At 39.0% G+C, this 24041-nt stretch overlaps 1 protein-coding gene across 8 annotated transcripts in view; it reads right to left on the bottom strand.

The window, feature by feature from the left end:
• The window catches only part of TTBK2 (tau tubulin kinase 2), a 132134-nt gene that overhangs the window by 5083 nt on the left and 103010 nt on the right, over positions 1-24041 (bottom strand). For all 8 annotated transcript variants that reach the window (XM_070378145.1, XM_070378141.1, XM_070378140.1 and 5 more), the window contains 5 exons: positions 20905-21062; positions 15128-15344; positions 12597-12808; positions 10272-10860; positions 667-1937 (listed from right to left, as the gene is read on the bottom strand). In XM_070378145.1, coding sequence (XP_070234246.1) covers positions 667-1937; positions 10272-10860; positions 12597-12808; positions 15128-15344; positions 20905-21062 — 2447 coding nt within the window. The remainder of the gene's footprint in view (positions 1-666; positions 1938-10271; positions 10861-12596; positions 12809-15127; positions 15345-20904; positions 21063-24041) is intronic.

The raw sequence follows: 24041 nt of genomic DNA, 5'->3' as shown, positions 1-24041 counted from the left end.
TTAATTGGTTTATTACTTCCCAATTATTTTCCCCTCTTCAAAATAAAATCACTCCCTGGTCAACTACAAATAAGAATATTTCAATAAACAAGCATACCATACAGTAAATATTAAGGCAATATCTTTATTATGTATGGTTGTATATATCATCAGATGTAGGGAAACTCCCTATAGGATTTTATTTAATTCATTATCATCAGGTAAATATAACTGTTACCAGGATCCATTCATCAAATTATAGACAAGTATTCTTCCCTAGAACTTGACATCATAATGACATCTGTTGTAACGGGATTCCGATTAGACAAAACTAGAAAATTACCAACTATCTTGTTAAAATGGACTGGGGAAGAGAACCTTTGTCACATGCTAATAAAAGTTCTTGACATATGCTACCAGATTTCCTCCTCCCAAAACAATCAAGCAAATGTTTTACCCATCTTTCAGATAAGGAAATTTGGGTTCGTACTACTAGAAAGTGGAAGAGCTAAGAATTAACTGAAATCAAACTGAACACTTCAACTACACTGTGCTGTATGGCTTGGGAAAGACAGGGAAGGAAGTAGGTGATCAGAAGCAGGCAATGAAGAAATGAAACCTTTGACATAATCAAGCAGACACAGAAATCATGCTGCACACTTAACAAAGGAGAGGACACAGCATTACCTGGCTTCTACTCCAGGCCTCATGGGTGGTTTTCCGGGTGGTGGCCGAGGCAAGAACTGAGATGGAGTTGAGCTACTGACTTGATCTGTGTTGACCCATGAAACTGGTCTTGGAATTTTGCTCTTTCTGGACTGGGAGATGATGGGTGCCAGAAAGTTGTCTTCGGCTGACCTGCTCAGGTGTGAGTCTGCAGCCAGTCTGGAAAAGGGGGTGAAGACTTCCTCCTCGGAAAAGGGAGCAGGAACACTGGCTAATCTCTCCTCTAGCAGTTTATCAGAGGCACTTGAGAGGTCCCCAAGGAGAGACCTGAGTTGCCTTTTCTCCACCAGGAGCTTGACGAGGTCTGGCTGGCAAGCTTTCTTTTGGAGGAGCTTTTCTTTTGCAGAGACTGGAGAGGATGAGTCAAAAGTTGAGTCTATCTCTTGTGCTAGAACAGGGATTCGGCTGTGTCTAGTTACAAAGGATGACCTAACCACATCCTTCCGGGATGGGGGACAGTGTTCACTCTCTGAAACAGGATTAAATAGCTCTCCTTTTCTAGGGGCAATTTTCTCTCTCTTACCCTCTTGGTGCAAAAAAGTAGAGAGGTCTCCAGAATGATTGGGCAAGTCTTCACCCTTGATGTCATCCTCAGATATCTTACTTTTTTGCATTGCTGCCACCTGGCCTATCTGCTCTTCAACATATGGGTCAATAACTCGTGGAGATACTTCTGAAGATCCAACTGCCAGAAGCTTCATTATCTCATGATTTTTGTCTTGATTTGGCACCACACTAAAAGTCTGCATCTTTGTCACATCAAGAGGTTCAGTAGTAGCTGAGTGATCCCTTTCCATTGTTACCAAGTCTCCTGGGAGAGGGGAGATCTCAATATAATGCTGCCCTTTACTTAATTTCTCATCTTCATTATCTGACCCTAAAGCAATGCTTTTCTCTTCCAATCCCCTAGGGAGGCCCTCAAATTCTCTCATAGCCAGTCTGTTATGGTCAGGAAGGTCTTTTGGTCCCACGTCTTGGGATCTGTCATACTCTCTAATATTGGGTAACATGTCATGACCAATATGATCTATCTGAAGCCCCAAGTCTGTTCTGCTTCCTCCACTAGGAGGTTCGCCCTCTATCACGACCAAGCCAGAGAAGTTCTCCCTTGGAGAGTAAAGTTCCACAGTGGGCTCAATGGTATGAAGGTCTTTCTTTTCTGGCTGCTGACCATAATGAAAACTTCCTGAAGTTGACTGTGTAGATGCCACGGAAGGTCTTGGAATTGTAATCTGGAGATAGAGGAGAACAAAAGTTAAATGCAATCATGTGGAATTATAAATGATCCATGAGTTGAGATCTGACAGCTCAAATTCTAATTTTTCTAAGAGGAACACAGATCCCAACTGCATTTGCCCAACTCATGCTTCAGGTAAATAATTCTGAATACAAATGCATGGTAGTCATGCTCCCCTGCTCGGAAACTGTGCAGAGCAGCCTTCCTCTAAGCTCATCTCTGCCTTTTCTTCAGCCTGCTCTGTGCTCTGAAGAGTGATTTCTAGTGCCTGCACTGCCCAGGCTCCCTTGTCTTCTGATTTCTGGTTGTGTTTGCCCAATGGGCAGCACCAACAGAGGATCAGAGAACTGGAGGAGAGAAAGATCTGGATGTTTCTTCTCCTGGCTTCCTCCTGAGGGACTGCAGCTTTGGTGGTACATTCTAACACTCCTGGCCACTGCTTCTTTTATAGGGCCCCCTCTCCTATAGATATGACTCTTTCTAGGTTCTGCTAACTGCCCTCTTCCTTCTCTTTCAGGACTCAGAAAATTGAATAGCTCCCTCTATTTCTGTTTCCGTTGGCTCTCTCAAACTCTACCCACACATCTGTAAAAAGGTCCTTTCATTAAATTTTCAGAAAATTCATTAAATTTTCTCCAAGTCCCTTTGAGTGTCCCAGCTATTTCCTGCCAGAATCCAGATACAGGATCACAGGGAAAAATTATTTTAAGTTGAAAAACTCCAAATTTACATGCATTTATTGTACCCATAAATTCTGCCAATCAATATTACTGATATTTTCCTATAAGCAAACATGAAGATGTTACTAATATTTTGTATCTTATTTAATTTTTCTTAAGGTCAAGTTTATGATAAATGAAATTCTACCATCCTTCATCATTTCAATTCTATATGAATAAGTTTCAATATTTAGTAAGAATGTCCTTTCTTAAGGACACCTACATCTTCACATTTATTAAAATGTGTAAGGAGGCAGAGAATGTCAACTACATAAACTGGTAAGAAAAAAACCTTTTTGAGAAAGTAATTCAGATCATTTAATGAAGCCCATTAAGCTCTAATAAAATGAAGGAAATTGCTCTGAAATCAAAGTGAAATGAATTTGGAGCTGTCACGAGAGATTTCACTTAGACCACACCTCTAGTCCAATGACACTTAAGAAATCCATTTGGCCGGAGTCAGATGAGTTGTTTAGATCTGTTTCTCTGTGTGTCAGGAATACCGTTAGGTTTAAGAACGTGCAAAGCTTGCCCTAAGCCCAGCCCAGGGAGAAAACACCTTACTAATGGCCTGAATAGCTCCTAAATGGAAACAGTGTCCTGCTAGGCTCTGTCAGGTTGATTAATCAAGACAGGCTGAGTTCAGACATGAATTCTCATGATAAGCCCACACCTGCAATGACCTTGGGAAAGAGGCAGCAAGCGCTGTTGGTGCTGTCGCCCTTCAGAAGTCACCTTACACTGCACCTCTCTTTCATTACACTAGAGGCAGATAGCAAATTGCTAATATTTTTAAAAATGATTTTGAAACTAAAATTTATAGTTAGTTACTCTTCAAAATTACTTTTTAAGACCCGAGAGTGATGGTGATAAGAAAAGCAGATATGAAATGGTATTAAATACCAAATAACTAGGGAGATGACTATATTTACATTCAAAATAAACCAAGTCTTTTCATTATTATATGTAATTTCAAGTACATTAGCCAAAATGAAATCAGCATTATTTACAAAAGTAACATTCCATTGGTCTTCTAGGATTGAAGTTAGGGAATCAATGTACTTCTGAGCTTAATTCATCTGAATTCAGGACATATGTATATATATGTGTGGTGCGACAAAAGAGGTGATAATCTTGTACACAGAAAAGATATATGAACCACCAGACAGAAGAATTAATTTTCTTGTAAAGATTCTGGGCAATTATGATAAACTGCATAAATTACTGTCATATAATATTTATATAGCACTTTAATTTATAAAATATTCCTAAAATCATTTTTACTGATTCCATTTCATACCTGCTTGGTATTTTAATTGAGTACTTCTACTAACACAAATTTCACAAATGAAGAAAAACAGTAAAAAAAAAAAACCATCAGGGACAGGATTCTAGGATTTTGAAAGTCCTTCTTTCAAAGGGAAAGCCTACTGACTTGTGCTACACACTCTTAAATGAAGTCTTGGAAACTGAGTCTGAAAAATAAAACCAAAAAATCCACAAAACATTAAGATGAGCAAAACCAAAGATCAATAGCCGCAGGCAGAAATAAAGAAAGCTAATTCTAAGTATAGATGAAAACAGCTTCCTTAACATTAGACTATAAAGAGACAAAAGCAATTCCTATACTCAGGACATTCTACAAACAGGCTAAATTAACGATCTGCCAGTAAGCCATATGTCTCTTTTAAGGTTTACTTCTCTAATTCACAAACATTTCATTAAGGCATGAATTCAAACATTTCCTTTCTTCTGTTCTTTAATTGTATCAATACACCTTTCTACAAAACTAGAAAATGACCTCAGTCTTTTCCATTTCTTTCATATTTTCTTATTTTTATTAATGCCTAGTCCTGAGTGTGACTAATATCAGTCTCACTACTTTTTAGTTCAGATAAAGTAGCCTCATTATTTTACAGTTACCTGATGTTTAGAACTGGCCACACAGCAAGAGACAAACTGCAAATCAACTCTTTGCACTTTAACTTACAAATTATCCTTTTCCTTTCCTCTCATTCAAGGATAGTAATGCTATTAAGATAATAAAAACTGTGGTAAATTCAACATCCATACCAAATAGTCTCTCTTCCAAATGAAAGCAATGTGGTATATACGAAATATCTATATTTTATTGTTTTCCTAACAAATAATTTAGAAGAGACAGAGGTAGTAATTTATGGGTTCCTACTATAGGAAGAATAACTGAGTTATAGGAACAAATTCCAGGTCTATCAAAGAAATTAAATTTTAACCATTCAAATTTCTTTGGGCTATTCAAATCTCACTGTAGACTTCTTTTCTTTAAAGCATCTTTATATATAATACTTTACACAAGTGCCAAAAACTATGAGTAAAAGTTTTTTTAGAAGTCCCAGAAAAGACAGACTGAAATAAGTATTTCTTGGCTGGCCTATAATTATGTATCGCACACATGGCTACAGGATTTAATAGTTTTTAAGCCCCTGAAAGTGTCATTGGAAGACACTTTCAGGATAAATAGAGTCCAACCCTCCCCAACTTCCACAACCTATAGGTTTCTATCACCTAATCTATCATACTTAAATAGTGAGGAGACTCACTGGGCTTTGAATTCTTGACCCCTAGCACTGTACCGGACACACAGCAGATGCTCAGTAAAGGTTGAACATATGAGTAAATCAACACTGGATGCCTGGGCTCCTTCCATGAAGTCTCCTAAGTGACAGTCCAATCTTTCATTTGAACAATTCACAAATGGGCTTTTTTTACTCCCCAAATTGGTCCAACCAGTCTTTAGTCTTTTCTGACTGTTCATAGATTAAATTACACTATCATATATATGTGTGTGTGTGTATATATATATATATATATATATAATATATAGTTATATACATATAATACATATAATGTATCATGTGTATATATATGTGTGTGTGTGTATATATATATATATATATACACACACATATAAATAGTTCTAGAGATGTAAACTCATAGAAACAAAATTTTTCTGTACTTATAATGATCCAAATTTCCAGATCAAAAATAGAAATCCATAGTCAGAGGACACTTAGTTACTCCCTAGTTAATGCACATGCATTCAACTCCCACAAACTCCATTTCAACTCTGTCTGACTCTGCAACCCCATGGACTGTAGCCCACCAGGCTCCTCTGTCCATGGGATTCTCCAGGTAAGAATACTGGAGTTGGCTGCCATGTCCTCCTCCAGGGGATCTTCCCGACTGAGGGCCTGAACCTGTATCTCTTATGTCTCCTGCATTGGCAGTTCTTTACCACTAGAGCCACCTGGTAAGCAATCAACCAGGTGGCAATCAATCCAAAAAGTTTTTACCTTTCCATACTATTAAAGTCTACATCTATCAACATATTACATGGCTCATTCACTTTTCAGTGGAAACTCTGAGTAACTCTGTGAGCTTTAATATAGTCACTCTAGGTGTACAAGGGCTCCAAATATTCAGTGGACACTGGAAAAGTCACACGAAGCTACTATTTCAGGTAAGCTGCATGACCGAACCATCTCTCACGTCTTCATTGAGATTTTCACAATTCACAATGCAAGCCCTCATATTTGCAAAGCCTCCTCACTGGCTGCTGCCCCAGCCATTCTCTCTACATGGCTCGCAAAGACCATGTTACTCCCCTCACTCAAACCTGGCAGTTTCCTGTCCTGCAACCCATATACCTCAGCAGGGCAGGCCAACATCCCTTATCACCTTACTTGTGCAGCTCATCTTCAGCTTCCTTCCTTTGCCCTACCATTCTGGCTTACTTATTTAAATACTCTGAATTTTGGTGTTTCAAGCCTCTGTGCCTTTGTACACTCTGCGATCTTTGCTTGATACCCCTGCATCTCCTTCCAGCAAATGTATCCTTCAAAGCTCTCTTGTTTTTGAAAGTAATGTATCTTCACCGTGGTAAAGACCCTGATACTGGGAAAGACTGAGGGCAAGAGGAGAACAGGGCAACAGAGGATGAGATGCTTGGATGGTATCACTGACTCAGTGGACAGAAGTTTGAACAAACTCTGGGAGACACTCAGGGAAGCCTGGTGTGCTGCAGTCCATAGGGTCGCAAACAGTCAGACGCAACGTAGTGATCATACAACAATGGTAAATAAAATCAGAAAATAAGAGACAATTAAAACACCCAACATTGCACGCTCCTGTCCTAGGCAGATTTATCTATATCGTCATTTGTGTACACGGCTCCACCACAATCATGGACTGCAGCCTACCAGGCTCCTGCGTCCATGGAGTTCTCCAGGCAAGAGTACTGGAGTGGGGTGCCATTGCCTTCTCCAATTGTTTATCCCTAAGCTATAGCATAAAACCTGGAACTTAGCAGACACTTAATAAATTGAAGGACTGAAAAGAACAGAATTAAGGCAATGTAATCAACTGCTGACCTGAATCTCCTAGTACTGGTATTAGTAATTCCTGTAACACAGTCAAGAGTAATCCTCTTAATAGATGCTGACAGACAGATTACAAAAATATTATGTGACTCTTCTTGTCCTGCTCCCTCCCTGTGCATTATTTTACACCCCCAACCCCTTCTTTCTTCTTCTCAACGTCTGAGAAAAAAGTCAATGAGTAAAGTTCTTCAGTATATTACAGTCCCCTGATATAAGGAAAGGTTGGTCTGTGTGACTAATAGAATATGGCAGCAAGATGATTGCCCCTTCTGAGATTAGGTTATAAAAGACAGTGTGGCTTCTACCTTGGTGGAGGGTGTTCTCTCTACCACCAAGCCTCCCCCATCTCTGTCTCTCTCTCCTCACTCACTGAAAAAGCCAGCTGCCATGTTAAGTATGGAAAGCCTGAGTGCTGAAGAACTGAAGCCTCTGGCCAACACTCAGTGAGGAACTGAGGCCTGCAAACAGCTACGTGGATGGCCTTGGAAGTGGATCTTCCCAGCCCAGTCAAACCATAGATGATTTTCCTGGCTAAGAGCTTGGTAGCAACCTCATGAAAAACCCTGAGCCAGACCTAACAGAGTAACAGACCTGTACTCCCAACCCTCAGAAAAAGTGTGAAATAACAACTACTGTTTAAACAGTATTCTCGCCTGGAAAATTCCATGGACAGAAGAACCTGGAGTGCTACAGTCCATGGAGTTGCAAAGGGTCAGACACAACTGAGCTAAATTTGGGGTACTTTGTTACATAGAAATAGGTAACATATAGGTGGTATTATGAGAAGGCAATGGCACCCCACTCCAATACTCTTGCCTGGAAAATCCCATGGACGGAGGAGCCTGGTGTGCTGTAGTCCATGGGGTCGCTAAGAGTTGGACACAACTGAGTGACTTCACTTTCACTTTTCACTTTCATGCACTGGAGAAGGAAATGACAACCCACTCTGGTGTTCTTGCCTGGAGAATCCCGGGGACGGGGGAGCTGGGTGGGCTGCCCTCTTATGGGGTCACATTGAGTCGGACACGACTGAAGTGACTTAGCAGGTGGTATTATTATTCTCCAGTCACATTTATACTATTTGCAAAGTAAAATGAAGCATTGTCTTTCTAAAGGACTGTCTAGAACCAAGAGATCATGTGGTACAATCTGCCACAATATTCTGTAAGGAAAAACCCCTCCATTTCCACATTAAGACCCAAGTGCAACTTCTCCCTACCAACAGTGATTACCCAACACCACGTGAAACCGGTCACCTTCTTTCCTACAATCACTGCCATTCTGGTCCAGTAGTCAGACCTTTTTCAGAGCAGTTATTTTAGTTTCCTTCTCTATACTTGTTCATTTATGCCAGCTTAATTTTGCCTCTCCATTTGTTAATCAAAACATAATGTAATATCTCTCCTATAAACCAAAGGTTAAGTCTTATTTTGCCCCCTGTAAATCTATGTTGTTCAGCATCTTTTTAGAAATGATTAGTAGTGTGTTCAACTTCATCATCATTTACCCTGATGGGGAAAAAACCTAATTTCCAAAAACAACCCCAAACCAATTTCTTTTCAATCTAGCAAATTTATCCATCTTTCAAAATATATTATCTAAAAATTTTATACATGCTATGTGATAACTAGTGGTTTCATGTGTATGGATAAGGAAAGCCCTAAACAAAGTTCATAAATCTGTGCTAAGAAACAGAATTAAAAAGAGCTGAAGTTCTCATCAGTTAATATTCTAGCTATACTTGTAACACAGATAAACTCTGCCTTGCCTACTTTCATAGCTCTTACATATTTTAAGATACCATGACATTTTCCTTTCACATTATCATAACAAACAAGCAAGCTTGAATGAAAAAGATATAAACTGTTTCCCATCAGGATATGTCATAATTTAAAATATTCACATAGAATGGTAAAGTGCGTTTTATCATAGTATCTAAGCTAGAGCATATAAACAAAGCTACAAAAGATCTAGAGAGACTAGCTGGTAGTATTCCGTATTTAATATGTCTGCCATTAAGACAGAAGCAGATATACCTGCTCTGGCCTAAGATTTGCATACAGTTCCTTACTGCCTCTGGATCTAGCTTTTGTGGGTCTCACGTAGTCAGAGGGCACCAATGCTTACTGATAAGAACAGGGTAACAGGTATCCCCATCTAAATGCCCAGACTTAGTGCAAAGAGTAGAGTTTCCTCAAAATGTTCCTTTGAAGGCCTGTATCAGAATTATCTTCAACTGCTTGTTAAAATGCAGATTCCTGGGTTCTCACTCTCCCAGACCTCCTGAAGCAGAAGCTATGGAAGTGAGGCTGGGACTCTATTTTGGGAACAATGGACATTAAAGGTGGAGAACTATCAAAATAAAAATTAAATGTGGAAAAAAGGTAGGAAAACCACGTTTAAAAGGAATGTAAAATATGAGGAATTTCTGGGTGAATGTTATGTAGAAGAAACAAAAAATGATACCTAGTAACAGTGTACAGTATAAAGTATAAACCATGAATGGTTAAATATATGCCATCTTTCATATAAAATATAAAAATTTCTAAAATTACAAATTTTAAAAAATCATTATTATATATACACACATAGATACTTCTAAGGGTCTAATTATGTTATTCTGAAATTAGGTTATAATGACATTTCACATATTAGGTTGTTTATCCTGCTAGAAAACACTTGAGAAATTTCACATTGGGAGATTAACTACAGAACTTAGCCCAGACATCATTCCCTTACAGTGAAACTGAAAGTTGCTCAGCTGTGTCCCACACTTTGCCACCCCATGGACTATACAGTTCATGGAATTCTCCAGGCCAGAATACTAGCATGGGTAGCCTCTCCCTTCTCCAGGGGGGTCTTCCCAACCCAGGGATCGAATCCAGGTCTCCCGCAATGCAGGCAGATTCTTTACCAGCTGAGCCACAAGTATGGAAGCCACAAGCTGGAAGCCCAATAATACTGGAGTGGGTAGCCTATCCCTTCTCCAGTGGATCTTCCTGACTCAGGAATTGAACTGGGGTCTCCCTGCATTGCAGGCGAGTTCTTTACCAACTGAGCTATCAGGGAAGCCCCATTCCCTTATACCCATGTGCCAAACTTAGGCCTCCACTGAGAAATCTTAGTTGCTATATCCTGTTTTAATAGCACCTTGAGTGGATGACAGAAAAATGACAGGAGCAAATAACTTACCGCTGTAAGGGGTCCTTCCGCTTGTGCCTCCATTGGACTTGTGGGTGTCACTGTGATAAACTGACTAGCAGCTCCAGCCTGGAATTCTAGCCTATCTATATATTGCTCTGAAGCAGCCGTGGCAGGGCATTCCCCAGAAAGCACAAAGACCACACCTGAGGTTTCCTTCTTTAAATGATCATTTTCTGCCCAAGGACCCAGTTGGAGCTTTTCATCTTGAGGCGACTCCTCTAAGACTTGGAGGACTTCGGGCTCCTCATCAGAAGGGCTTCCAGTTGTTTTAGGGCCTAAAGCCTCATTTGTCCTAAAGTCCTGAAGGTCCTGTTCCTTGTCCACAATCACCCATTCTTTGGAATCAACCTCCTGCTTGCAGGAGCTCAAGTTAACGGCTACAAATCCATTGCTGCCACCACCGTCTGCCTGCTCAGGAGTGTTGACCGAGGCAGGCTTGGAAGCATCTGGAAGATATTCTTCATCATAGTGCCAGATGTGGTCTGCACGGGACACAGCTGGAACACAAGGCTTATGAAGCAGAGCAGGGAGAGTAGATTCTTTTCCTGCATTGGGATCTTTCTGCATTTTCTCCAAGCTTAAGAAAATGAGTACAAGTTACTTACTTGTCCTAGGGAAAATACTTACTATATAACCTATATGCTCTATACAGAACTAATATTTACCAATAGATGAAAGAAAACAATACGGATAAAGCATTAGGAACATTTCACAAGCTAATAATGCTCTTCCCCACCTGTCATAATCCTGTTTTGGAAGACAGAGCCCATGGGAGGAAGATGACTCTCCTGTTGCCAGGCAGGAGAATCTTAACCAGGTTAACTAGGGTGACTTGTGTGATCCATTTCATCTTTGCTTTGCCAAGGCAATCACACTGCCCTCTTCTGTCTGCTCTGAGGGACTGTGGGAAAACTTACCATGGGCTTTTGCCTCAGCAGAGGCCCTAAAAAAAGGAAATGAGGACGCCAATATGCATCAGGCAAATACCTTCTGAACTTGTTTTGTCTTCAGAGAGGTATATAAATATATATTCATCCATATAAACTCCTCCAAAGACAGGGCTAGGCAACAATGAGACGGGTGGTATTTGGCTGCACTGGCTTCTGAGAACTGCTCTTACCTGCAGGGAAGCAGCTGAAGCAATACCCTGTTCCTCTCCTTTGTAATTAGGTGCTTCACTTCCTTCCACTGTTCCCAACTCATTCCAGGTTTTGGCTTGAGTTCATTTTCTCAGAGTACTTCTGTTCTCAACTCTGTCTTGTCTCTCAGCTCTTCCCTCAGCATGGACCCTCTTTTAGTTCCATTCTTTTGTCAGACTAATTCTTTCCCAAACTAAGCTTTTATCCCTATTACACTTTTATTTTTATTCCCAATCTCATGAACAACTGAAAATGTTAAACACTGCCTCAGCACATCCTTTTGATCGCATCACCGTAGACACAAGCTTACATCACATAGCTGTGAGAATGAATGAGTACCACGTGAAGAATACACAGCTATGAAGTACTGCTTAGGTGGAAGCCAGACTAGACTAGTCCAGAAGTGGCTGAACTGTCTTCAGACACCATAAGTACTATGTTAGTCAAATACATGGTACTTCTAACTCATGTTTCATTACTGATAGTAGTCACCAGGGATATATTGAAGGATGTTACTATTATTAAAGCCTTCTATAACTCAAAAATATATCTGAAGTTCTTTTCCAAGTTTTGTTTCAGTTTTTTTTTAAATCACAAATGGAGATAATGGGCCTTATAACCATGAACTACAAACAGTGGTTACCTATGTATATACCTCTCCAAAGTTCCATCTTTCCTTTTGTCTAGGTAGAACGATAAACAATCACATCTCTTTCTCTTTTTCCTATAGCATTTATTCATAGAAGGCTTTCGTTGAATTGAACTGCCTATCACTTGTATATATATTACTTCCCCTGCTTCATGCACTCTTCCACCTCCTTGCCTATTGCCATCTTTCCTAGGCCCTCTCTAACTTACACTCCTCCATTCCAATAAGAGAGATTACCTTCCAAACAAAGTCACTTCAAAATGTTCATTTAATTCCTACCTAGTCTTAGGAAGTTACCAGCTCCCATGGCCAAAGGCTCTATGTTACAGGACTGGGAACAATATTAGAAAGAGAGTCACATTAAGAATGAGAATGTTAACTAAAAAACATGGATGACGATGGCACCTTTATCAAATCAGCATTACAAAAATGCAAGAACTCCTTATTTGAAAAATTTTACGTAATAGAAATTAATAATAACAATAGTATTTTGGTTGCTTTGAAAAAAGAAAAATCATTTTATACCAGGTCTCAAGAAACTTGTCAGTATCTGGCTTTGGTTCCAACGCCAGGCGTTTCTCCAGCTCAAAGCTGTGGATAGAACGTAACTTTCGCACCAATGGAACATCTCTGTCTGGCTGAGTAATCTCTGAGCGGACACGAATTGGGGAACCAAGGCTTGGAGCATTCAGAATACCATTTGCTTGACCATGGCTGTTTTCCTCTTCAGTAGCAGCCTAGGCAAAACATTAAAGAAAACCATGAAAAACATTCTAGTCACTACACATGGTAGGAATCATTGAAGTCTTTCAATATAAACAAGTGTTTGAGATGTATTTTTCAGAAGATTAGGGTATTTTGGCCAGTTTAATTCATTACTATTAGACTATTAACCCTTTACTAAATAAGTTTTCTAAATTTATTCTCAGATTCAGTATTTTAGTGTTTTATATTTTGGTGAAATAATGTCATTTGTAGCAACATGGATGGACCTAAAGATTATTATACTAAGTGAAGCAAGTCAGATAGAGAAGACAGATGCTGTATGATATCACTTTTATGTGAAATCTGAAATATGACGCACATCAACTTATCTATGAAACAGAAAGACTCACATGGAGAACAGACTCATGGTTGCCAGGGGGAGGGGATAGGGGAAGAGGTGGAGTGGTAAACTGGGGTCAGTAGATGCAAACTATTATGTACGGAATGGATAAACAACAAGGCCCTACCGCACAGCGCAGAGAACTATATTCAGTATCCTATCATAAACCATAATGGTGAAGGATCTTTTAAAACTAATATATATATATATATATATATGCATGCAGAACTGAATCACTTTGCTGTACCGCAGAAATTAACACATTATAAATCAATTATACTTCAATTTAAAAAACAAAACAAAACAAAAAAAACAACATGAGTTAAAGAAAGAGAAAAAAGAACAGTTTGCTCCCAGGAATTCCCTGGTGGTCCTGTGGCTAGGACTCAGAGCTTTCACTGCCTTGGGTCCAGGTTCAATCCAAGACTGGGCAACTAAAATTTCCACAAGCCAAACAGACAAAAAGAAAAGAGGAGTTTGCTTCTGGTACTATAAAGACAGACAGAGGTGACACTACAAAAATCTGACACCAACTTCCTGACTACTTTTCACTACTTATTCCTGATTACTACTAGTCCAGAATGGAGAAGGAAATGGCAACCCACTCCAGTATTCTTGCCTGGAAAATCCCATGGATGGAGGAGCCTGATGGGCTACATACAGTCCACAGGGTTGCAAAGAGTTGGACATGACTGAGTGACTTAACTTTCACTTTCAATAGTCCAGAAAGTTCTAACCAACAGCCAGACACACAGGGGAGCACGTCACATCAACGCAGAGAACGTTTCTGCAAATAACTCTCATATTCTGCTACTTTTTAAAAATTATATAGTTTGAAAATATAGTATGTATTGTCCAAAGATAGGCCAAGCTCCTTAGAAGTGATCACTAAGATTCTTTTTAGGCTATATTTCCCATTCACCAAGAATGACTAGCCAACTTTCTATCAATCTTGTTAACAGATATCAGCCAGGAGTCTCATTTTACACCTATAAATGTTAACCTCCTTCCCAACGAAATCATAAAAAGAGGACGTACCAAAAACTAACTTATTTGTAATTCACTGTCCCTCAATCCCATTTATCTTCATCTTATTGTCCATGAAAATAGAAATGACCAGAAACAGTAAAACTGAAGAGAAATTTAAAGACAATCTACCCCAAGATAGTATACTAAAAATCATTTAATGCAGAAATCTATATCTCTCCCCATACTTACAAGTGGAAAGTGAAAAAGTGAAAGTGAAGTCGCTCAGTCATGTCTGACTCTTTGTGACCCCATGGACTGTACCCCACCATGGACTGTAGCCTACCATGGGCTCCTCAGTCCATGGGGTTTTCCAGGCATGAATGCTGGAGTGGGTTGCCATTTCCTTCTCCAGTGGATCTTCCTGACCCAGGGATCGAACCCGGGTCTCCCGCATTGTAGGCAGACGCTTTACTGTCTGAGCTACCAGGGAAGTTCACCTGCTTCCAGTTCTAATGAAGAAAAAATCATGTTACTTATTCAAAATGCACTCTGCCAGTTCATGACCAATTTGATGCTTTCCACTTCCAATCCTCATTTCCTCTCCTCCATTTGAGACCGTTTTCAGAATGAACACTTAGACCTCCATTAGTCTCCACTATGGAAGAGGGCCAGAGTCTTGCCGTTTTATTTGGAAAGACCATTAAATTCTGTTCTACAGATGTATCTTCTTTTAGACTCCGCCTCTGGTTATTTTTTTAAAACTACCTTCATTTTCCACAAAATATAAGATGAAGATTTTTTAATGTCCACATCTGAATGCTATGGGCAAAACTAACCAAAAAATACTGCAATCATTAATATATAAATAACTAGCAACAGAGTGTTCTACTTATTCAAAATTGAGAATCATGATACTCTGCTAAACCAATAGGAGAAAAATGAGACAGAGATACATATCATTTCCTATGCAAGAAATATGCACCTTACAAATCCCAAGCTTTATCTTATTCCTGTTGGTATCCATCTCTTCCCAGACATCCTTCTCCTGGGGACGAGGGTGTCCCAGGGACCCGGGTACTTTATCTGGTGACACACCAACAGGGATGCCATTTTCTCCATCACTAAGCTGTTCATCTGGAAACACCTCATCTGTATTTTCTCGAAGCATGTCTCCTGGGATGGGAGTGGCGTTGGCAATTCTGAAAGTGATAAATGAAAAAAAGAAAGAAAAAAGCGCAAAAGTTTAAAAACACCAGAATCAAAAATTACTATGGGACTATCCTACATTTTGTTTCTAGATTTAAATGATGAAGTCTATACATAATTAAGAAAATAGAAGAAAACAAAAACCTCAGAAACTTAGGGCATGCCAATTCTACAAAATAAACAGCATTTTGATCAACAGAACTTTCAAGCTGATTTAAAAACACAAATTCTGATACAATAACTCTCTAAGTTAGCAATCACTTTAAAAACATTTATTTTCTATTGACTCTTTGTGAATTTTAATATATTCTATTCTTAACCTATTTTTCTTAGAGAATAACAAAAACTATAAACAGAAAAATATTGTGTTATGATTCTTGCCTTCGAGGGGAAACAAGAAATTTTCTAACTATACAGGTCATATGGTTCTGTATGAACTGACCAGGAACAAACTAGAAAGTATTAATTGGCATTTGTCCATATGTTCTTTCAAAGTAATTTCATGTCCAATTTACATAGTTGGTCATCACTCCCCAAGACTTCTGGCCCACGAAGGGCTTTTCTTGTTCTCAGTTAATAACTCAGTAAGTGATCAGGCCCCTGCTGGGTCTGATGTTCTATAACTAGTATGTTCTACTTTATAGACTATAGTTTATTTGTTTTTTTAATATTGCTGACTGAACATAACATTTAGCACACAGCAAAACCTTTTCTTAAGAGGGATCTGCAATGTCTAAAAGTAGGAAAAAAAATGCCTTCAGCAGATTATATTGACGCACACAATTATGAGTGGGAAAATAGATGTCTTCTCAGTGAACCACTCTAAAGGCCCAAGTGTTATAAATATGTCATGCTGTGAGAATAAGAAAGATATATGTGACAGGAGCACACGGCCTGTGTTTGCAGGCAAGGTATAAATTATAGAAGCAGATTAGGGGTAAACATTAAGAAGATATACGGAAGAATTGGATAGATGTCAAGACAAGTAATGAGACTGAACATCCTTTTCATGCCCTTTCCCATAATATAAGGTAGGAGTCGGCAAATTAGGGCCTATGAGCCAAATCTGTTCATCTACTTGTGTAATACTATGTGTGGCACATGGGCATGCTCATTTGTTTACACACTGGCTATACTACCTTAGCACTACAGAGGCAGTGGTGGTGGTGACAGACAGCAGAGCCCACAAATACTCATCTGGCCCTTAGTTACCAGCTAAGGCTTGCTGACTCCTGATCTAAAGCATCCTCTTACCGTCTACACTTTCACCCTCTACAAAGAGCTAAGAGTTGTGGGACACAAATTATCGTTTTTTCTCTTTAACACTGATTCTCTAGGGTTTTCCAGGTATTCGACCATATCATTTGCAAAGAGAGAAAACTCAGAGGTCAGTGAAGTTTTTTTCAAAGAGCCAGATAGTAAATAGTAGGCTTATGGGTCTAATACTTTGCAGGCAAGATGGATACTAAAATGAGTAGACAAATGTATGATGAAAAATAAGTATATTCAAACAGCCTCAAAGTATCCTGAGTAGTAAAACACAAAGTATTACTGAGTAGTAAAACACAAAGGGAAAAACAGCAACTTTATGGTAAAAAAACCTAACACCACCTTAACCAGATTACCAACATTAGTATCATCAGTAATAAGACATCTTGACATTACGTATCTCCTTATTCAATGCTATCAAGTTTCCCCTTATTTTGGCTTTAAATGTATCCCACAGATTCTGATATGTACTGTTTTAGTTATCAATATTTTTATACAATTTCAGTTTCCATTTCCCCTTTTATCCTAGAGTAGTTTGATAGAAGGTTTTTACGTTTCCAGGTGGAAGGGCCTTTGACACTTTTTTGTTAGTAAATAATAGATGGGCTCGATAAAGGACAGAAATGGTATGGACCTAACAGAAGCAGAAGATATTAAGAAGAGGTGGCAAGAATACACAGAATAACCTTGCAAAAAAGATCTTCACGACCAAGATAATCACGATGGTGTGATCACTCACCTAGAGCCAGACATCCTGGAATGTGAAGTCAAGTGGGACTTAGAAAGCATCACTACGAACAAAGCTAGTGGAGGAGATGGAATTCCAGTTGAGCTCTTTCAAATCCTGAAAGATGATGCTGTGAAAGTGCTGCACTCAATATGCCAGCAAATTTGGAAAACTCAGCAGTGGCCACAGGACTGGAAAAGGTCAGTTTTCATCCCAATCCCAAAGAAAGGCAATGCCAAAGAATGCTCAAACTACCGCACATCTCACTGCACTCATCTCACACGCTAGTAAAGTAATGCTCAAAATTCTCCAAGCCAGGCTTCAGCAATATGTGAACCATGAACTTCCTGATGTTCAAGCTGGTTTTAGAAAAGGCAGAGGAACCAGAGATCAAATTGCCAACATCTGCTGGCTCATTGAAAAAGCAAAAGAGTTCCAGAAAAACATCTATTTCTGCTTTATTGACTATGCCAAAGCCTTTGACTGTGTGGATCACAATAAACTGTGGAAAATTCTGAGAGATGGGAATACCAGACCACCTGACTTGCCTCTTGAGAAATCTGTATGCAGGTCAGGAAGCAACAGTTAGAACTGGACATGGAACAACAGACTGGTTCCAAATAGGAAAAGGAGTACGTCAAGGCTGTATATTGTCACCCTGCTTATTTTACTTATATGCAGAGTACATCATGAGAAACGCTGGACTGGAAGAAACACAAGCTGGAATCAAGATTGCCGGAGAAATGTCAATAACCTCAGATATGCAGATGACACCACCCTTATGGCAGAAAGTGAAGAGGAACTCAAAAGCCTCTTGATGAAAGTGAAAGAGGAGAGTGAAAAAGTTGGCTTAAAGCTCAACATTCAGAAAACGAAGATCATGGCATCCGGTCCCATCACTTCATGGGAAACAGATGGGGAAACAGTCTAAACAGTGTCAGACTTTATTTTTCTGGGCTCCAAAATCACTGCAGATGGTGACTGCAGCCATGAAATTAAAAGACGCTTACTCCTTGGAAGCAAAGTTATGACCAACCTAGATAGCATATTCAAAAGCAGAGACATTACTTTGCCAACAAAGGTCCGTCTAGTCAAGGCTATGGTTTTTCCTGTGGTCATGTATGGATGTGAGAGTTGGACTGTAAAGAAGGCTGAGCGCTGAAGAATTGATGCTTTTGAACTGTGGTGTTGGAGAAGACTCTTGAGAGTCCCTTGGACTGCAAGGAGATCCAACCAGTCCATTCTGAAGGAGATCAGCCCTGGGATTTCTTTGGAGGAAATGATGCTGAAGCTGAAAGTCCAGTACTTTGGCCACCTCATGTGAAGAGTTGACTCATTGGAAAAGACTCTGATGCTGGGAGGGATTGGGGGCAGGAGGAGAAGGGGACGGCAGAGGATGAGATGGCTGGATGGCATCACTGACTCGATGGACGTGAGTCTGAGTGAACTCTGGGAGTTGGTGATGGACAGGGGGGTCTGGCATGCTGCAATTCCTGGGGTCGCAAAGAGTTGGACACGACTGAGCGACTGAACTGAACTGAATATCTGTTTCTATCACAGTGTGATCAGATAAGGTAACATTTCTGCTTTGTGGAACTACCTCTGTTTGGTGACCTGATAACTGATCAATTTTTATGAATATACCAGGGGCACTTGAGTGGATGGTGCTATCTCTATCATCAGGGTATAGGAGTTGAAAAATATGCCTAAGGTCTACCTGCGTTGTCGTCTTCTGTTTCTCACTCTTCATTCAGCTGAATTCAATCTTGAACTCAATTGTGAACACAGATTGAACAGTATTACAATCTCCAGTTACTAGTGTGTTTCTTTGTATCTTTGAATCTCTGGTATTTGTGGCTGTCTAAAGATTTCTGCTATGATGCTGGCGACTAAATATTAATAAATATTATGTCCCATTTGTGAATTGTGACACTTAGCATTAAAAGTACCCCTCCATCTCTGTAATGTTTAATGTTTTGTGTGTTTTTTTTTTTTTACTTGAATGCTACATTGTTTGGTATCAGGATTGCTATTTTCTATTTCCATTTTCCTGATTTATTTTTGTCTATCCCTTTCTGAAATGTGTTTTTCTTAATGTATCTCTTGTACGTAGCAACGTAAACGGAACTAAAAATCTTTTTCTTTTAATAGATGTGCCCATGCATATTTATCTCGATGACTGCTAAGTTTGGTCTTAATCCTGTTATAGTATTTTATAATTATGTGTATTTTGCTATATTCTCTATAAGATAGGCACTCTTTGTACTTTAAAAAATATATATTTTAGAAGGTTTGCGTTTTTGTTTTAATGGTCACCTTTGGACATTTGCCTTTTAAATGCTCTTAGTCCCATTTTCTTATTTAATCTTTTGCTATTTAGTTTCTTACTTGTAAAGTAAAGTGGCTGGAACAGGGTGATGGATTCCAAAACCAGATAAGCATGAGAAACATCTGATGTGTATGAACTTCTGTTCCACACGCCTAGATGTTCTGATTTAGTAGGTCTGCTCTGAGTCCTACAAATAGGTATTTTTAAACAAACATCTATGGTGGTTCTATTGTAGCTAGTCAGGGTCTCACATTTAAGAACTCTTAGACTAATTAACTGGGCTTCCCTGGTGGCTCAGACGGTAAAGAATTTGCCTGCAATGCAGGAGACCGGGTTCAATTCCTGGGTCAGGAAGATCCCCTGGAGGAGGGCATGGCAATCCACTCTAGTATTCTTGCCTGGAGAAATTCCATGAACAGAAGAGCCTGGCGGCTACAGTCCAAGGGGTCACAAAGAGTTGGACACGATTGAGCAACTAACACACAGACTAATTAGGGATATCATCTCCAGTTCTATGGGTCCATGTAAGCTTTTCTGAGTCAATAAGCTCTAGTATCTCATCTCAATATAAAAGGAAAGCAATGGATTAGTGATAGAGAATCCCAATTAGGTCACTGTATGGTTTTTCCCTATTTGCTCTTTCTTTTAAATCGGTTTAAAGCAATTAGAGAACAGGTTTTAAAAAAAAGGGGGGAGGTCAGAAAAAGAGACAACTTCCTCCAAATAAAAAATAACAAAAGCAAATGTATGAATGCATATGTAGAGAAAAAAACATTAAATAACAAAAATAATACTAACCTCTTTCTAATACACTCTGAAAATTAATGAGTTTCATAAGAGGAATAGCTACATGTTTTGTTCCCACTACACTTAAGCAGAAGATAGTTAGAAATAACTGTGGCTGTTGTTTCCAGGATCTCATATATTCTTTAGTAGTAAATGCAACAAATGCCCCTTTGCATTTAGAAGAAAACCTTCTGTACATCTGACATTAACAAGCAACACAAGCTCTAAGCGGCCATGTCACGGTATAACCTGTAAGTACTTTCTAAGAAAAGTAAAGGTGAACAAAGTCATGTATAAGAGCAATGTTAATTCCAGGAAACCCAAAGGCATCCCTGTGTCTTCGCATTTGGTTATCTAAGGCAACCTGGATGAAATAAAAGACATTTCTGCTACGAGAATGCATCTAGGAAAAAGACACTGCTGAACACTGTTCGGGACATACCCAATGGCCGCAGGGGTCAAACGGGTGTGCAGCTGAGGAGTGGCGGAAGTAGTGGTTGTGGTGAGGGAGCCATCAGTTCCAGTCTTCTCCCAGTCAAAAGGATCACTTTCAATTACTCCAAAGGCCTTGATGCTGTTGTCAAACACGGATGTAAGAAGCTAAATCACAAAAGGAAAAAACTGGAGTAAGCCAACAGTAAACATAGTCACTTTATTCTATAAGAAAAGCACCCCAGACTCTTAAATTAGTTTGGTAGTATCACTTTTTAAAAAAGCCTGATGATACAAATAGGGGAGTGTGAATAAGGACTACATAAGGATGATGATGTTCAATTAGCATTGATTTTTCTCAGCTGAGATACAGATTTTTAGTTATGTAGGATAATGTATTTTATGTAGGAAGATAATGAAGCATCATACTACTTTGTGATGATTTCGCAAAGGGAAATATGTATTATATGTGTATGTGTGCATTGAGTTTCAATCATCTAAATGACCCATTTTTTTTTGGAACATTTTTATATGCTTCAACTTAAGTGACCAAGGTTAACAGTTGGTATATCTGGGTTAAGAGGTATATAAAACTTTGTTGTGCTTTCTGAGAATGTTTTCGCTGGTTTGAAAAATTCTTAAACTATGTGTATGTGCACACAAACTATCAAAAAGAAAATCTGCTATTGCTTTATATTATACATTCTTTGACTTTTTGTCTTTAAATTCCAAAAGTCTGGTGTAATATTGAGAAAAATTTCATAAAGATCTTCCTTTACTGTTTGAGAGTATGCAACATTTTCAATTTTATAGTTAAAACTGGATTAAACTCTCATCACTTCTCTTACTTTTAGTATCCTACCCTCATAGATTCACCTTGCACTTTTCCTGCCCCAGACCTGAAATCAGTACTTCTTCACTGGAGGGTTTTTACAAGGGTCTGTTTCAGGCTTCAAAAATATTGCTCTGACTAAGAAGTGGAGAACAGATGCCATAAATAAGGAGGGGGATGAGGGTGCCAGGATCAGATGACCAGTTAGGAGGCTACTGTCACTGAACCTGAGTGGGAACAGTGGAGGTGATAAGAAGTGGTAGGATTAGGACATAGTTTGTAGAGCCAACAGAACTTACTGACAGAGTAGATGAAAGCTGTAAAAGTAAAGAAAGAATAAAGAAAAATTTGTATTTCTGACCTGAGCTCCCGGATAAATGGTGGTACCATTTAATGAGATGGAAAGTAGTGAATCTGAGGATTGGGATGTTTAAAGTTTTATGGAGTTTAGAGAGGAATAGGGAATACAGATACAAATTTGAGAGTCATCAGTGTATTGATATTACTAGGTATTACTTAAAACCATAGACTAGATGATATGATCTAAGTAGAGTAGGCTGCAAGGGCTAAGGCCAAGGGCATTGCAACATTTAGATGGAAAGATGAGGTGGACTCAGCAAATGAAACCAAGGAGTGGCCAGTGAGGCAAGAAATGGGTATGTGGTGTTGACCAAGTAAAGAAACCACCTCAACAAGGAGACAGTCAAATGCTACCAATTATAAACTTAACAGTTATTTCTGATTATTTAATTGATTTCACCCAGATTGCAGGCTCCAAGAGGCTGGTACATGGCTCATCTTGTTCATCACTGTATCGAACATAATGCCTTCTATCAAAGAGTGTCATATTGTGATTTATATGAAATATATATCTGGTCATTTAGAAGACCCAAAATATATTTCTCATATATATTTGGTCTTTGTCCACAGTTCCTGACTCACAGTTCCCCAAACTCTTGAAATTTTCTGAGAGATAAGAGCAATGGGAGCACTTTTTGTAATAGTATTTGAACTCTAGTCCTCAGTTCCTGAAATCACTTCAGAGCCATAAAGGGGAAATGGGTGTCTTCTTATTCATAACAAGCTCCTTTCTACCATAACTGGGTTTATGTTACTAAGGTGACTTTTGGAAAGCACCAAAGGATGGAGGCCGCTCATCAGAGGAATCAACCATATGATGAGAGGGTTGGAACTTTCAGTCCCATACTTGTGTCCTCCAGGGGAAGGAAGGCAGCTGGAGGTTGAATAAATTACCAAGGGTCAGGGAACTCTGCTCAACAGTATATAACAATCTAAAGGGAGAAAGAATTTCAAAAAGAATAGATACATGTACATGTATTACTGAATCACTGCTGTACAACACACTGTTGATCAAACTATACTCCAAAATAAACTAAAAAGTTAAAAAACAAAAACAAAAAAATTTTTAAATGACCAGTGGTCAATGATTTAATAAATCATACCTATGTAATGAAACCTCCATAAAAACCCAAAGTATAGGGTTCAGAGACCTTCTGGGTTGGTTAGTATGTGGAGGTGCTCAGAGAATGGTGCCTTAGAGAGGGCAGGAAAGCTCCACACCCTCTCCTCATACCTTGTTATATGCAGTTCTTCTATCTGGCTGCTTAAGTTATACCCTTTGTAATGAAATGGTAATCTAGTGGAAAACTGGTTTCCCACAACCTGGGAGCCACTCCAGCAAGTTAATCAAACTCAAGGAGGGAGTCATGGGACCCTCATAACTTACAGCCATTCAGTCAGAAATACACATGACAGCTAGGACTTGCTCTGAAGTGGAGGGCAGTCTCCTGGAAATAAGTCATTAACCTGTGGAAATTGATACTACTTATCTCTGGGTAGATGGTGTCAGAACTGAGTTGAATTTTAGGAACTCAGCTGGTGTCAGAGAATTGCTTGGTGGTATGGAGGAAAAAAACCATGTTGGAATTGTGGGTGAAGATCCCTTAAATAGTATCTAAAAACTGTTAAAGAATAAACTTTTATTTGTAATAATATTTACTATCAGATTCACATGATCTTTTTGTCTAAGTCTCAAAGAAAAAAATAATAAATGTAGAAAAGAAAACTACAAGTTAAAATGAATTGGGAAAGGCCTAGTTATAAAACCTGGGAATTTTTATTTTGGCCTGTTTTTCTTGGCATAAACTATCTGTGTTACAGCTCAGACTTTTCCCAAATTGTCAGAGGTAGAGGCTTCAGAAAACAAAGGATGAAAGGGAAATGGACTGAAACCCTACACATGTAAGAATGAAAGAGGCAGACTTTGGACCCCTTTCCTGACTCTGGACCCTGAG

The sequence above is a fragment of the Bos mutus genome, chromosome 10, assembly GCF_027580195.1.
Source record: "Bos mutus isolate GX-2022 chromosome 10, NWIPB_WYAK_1.1, whole genome shotgun sequence".
NCBI classification, from domain to species: Eukaryota; Metazoa; Chordata; class Mammalia; order Artiodactyla; family Bovidae; genus Bos; species Bos mutus.
The sequence above is the reverse complement of the archived record's forward strand: the minus strand, read 5'-3'. Positions and strand labels throughout refer to the sequence as shown.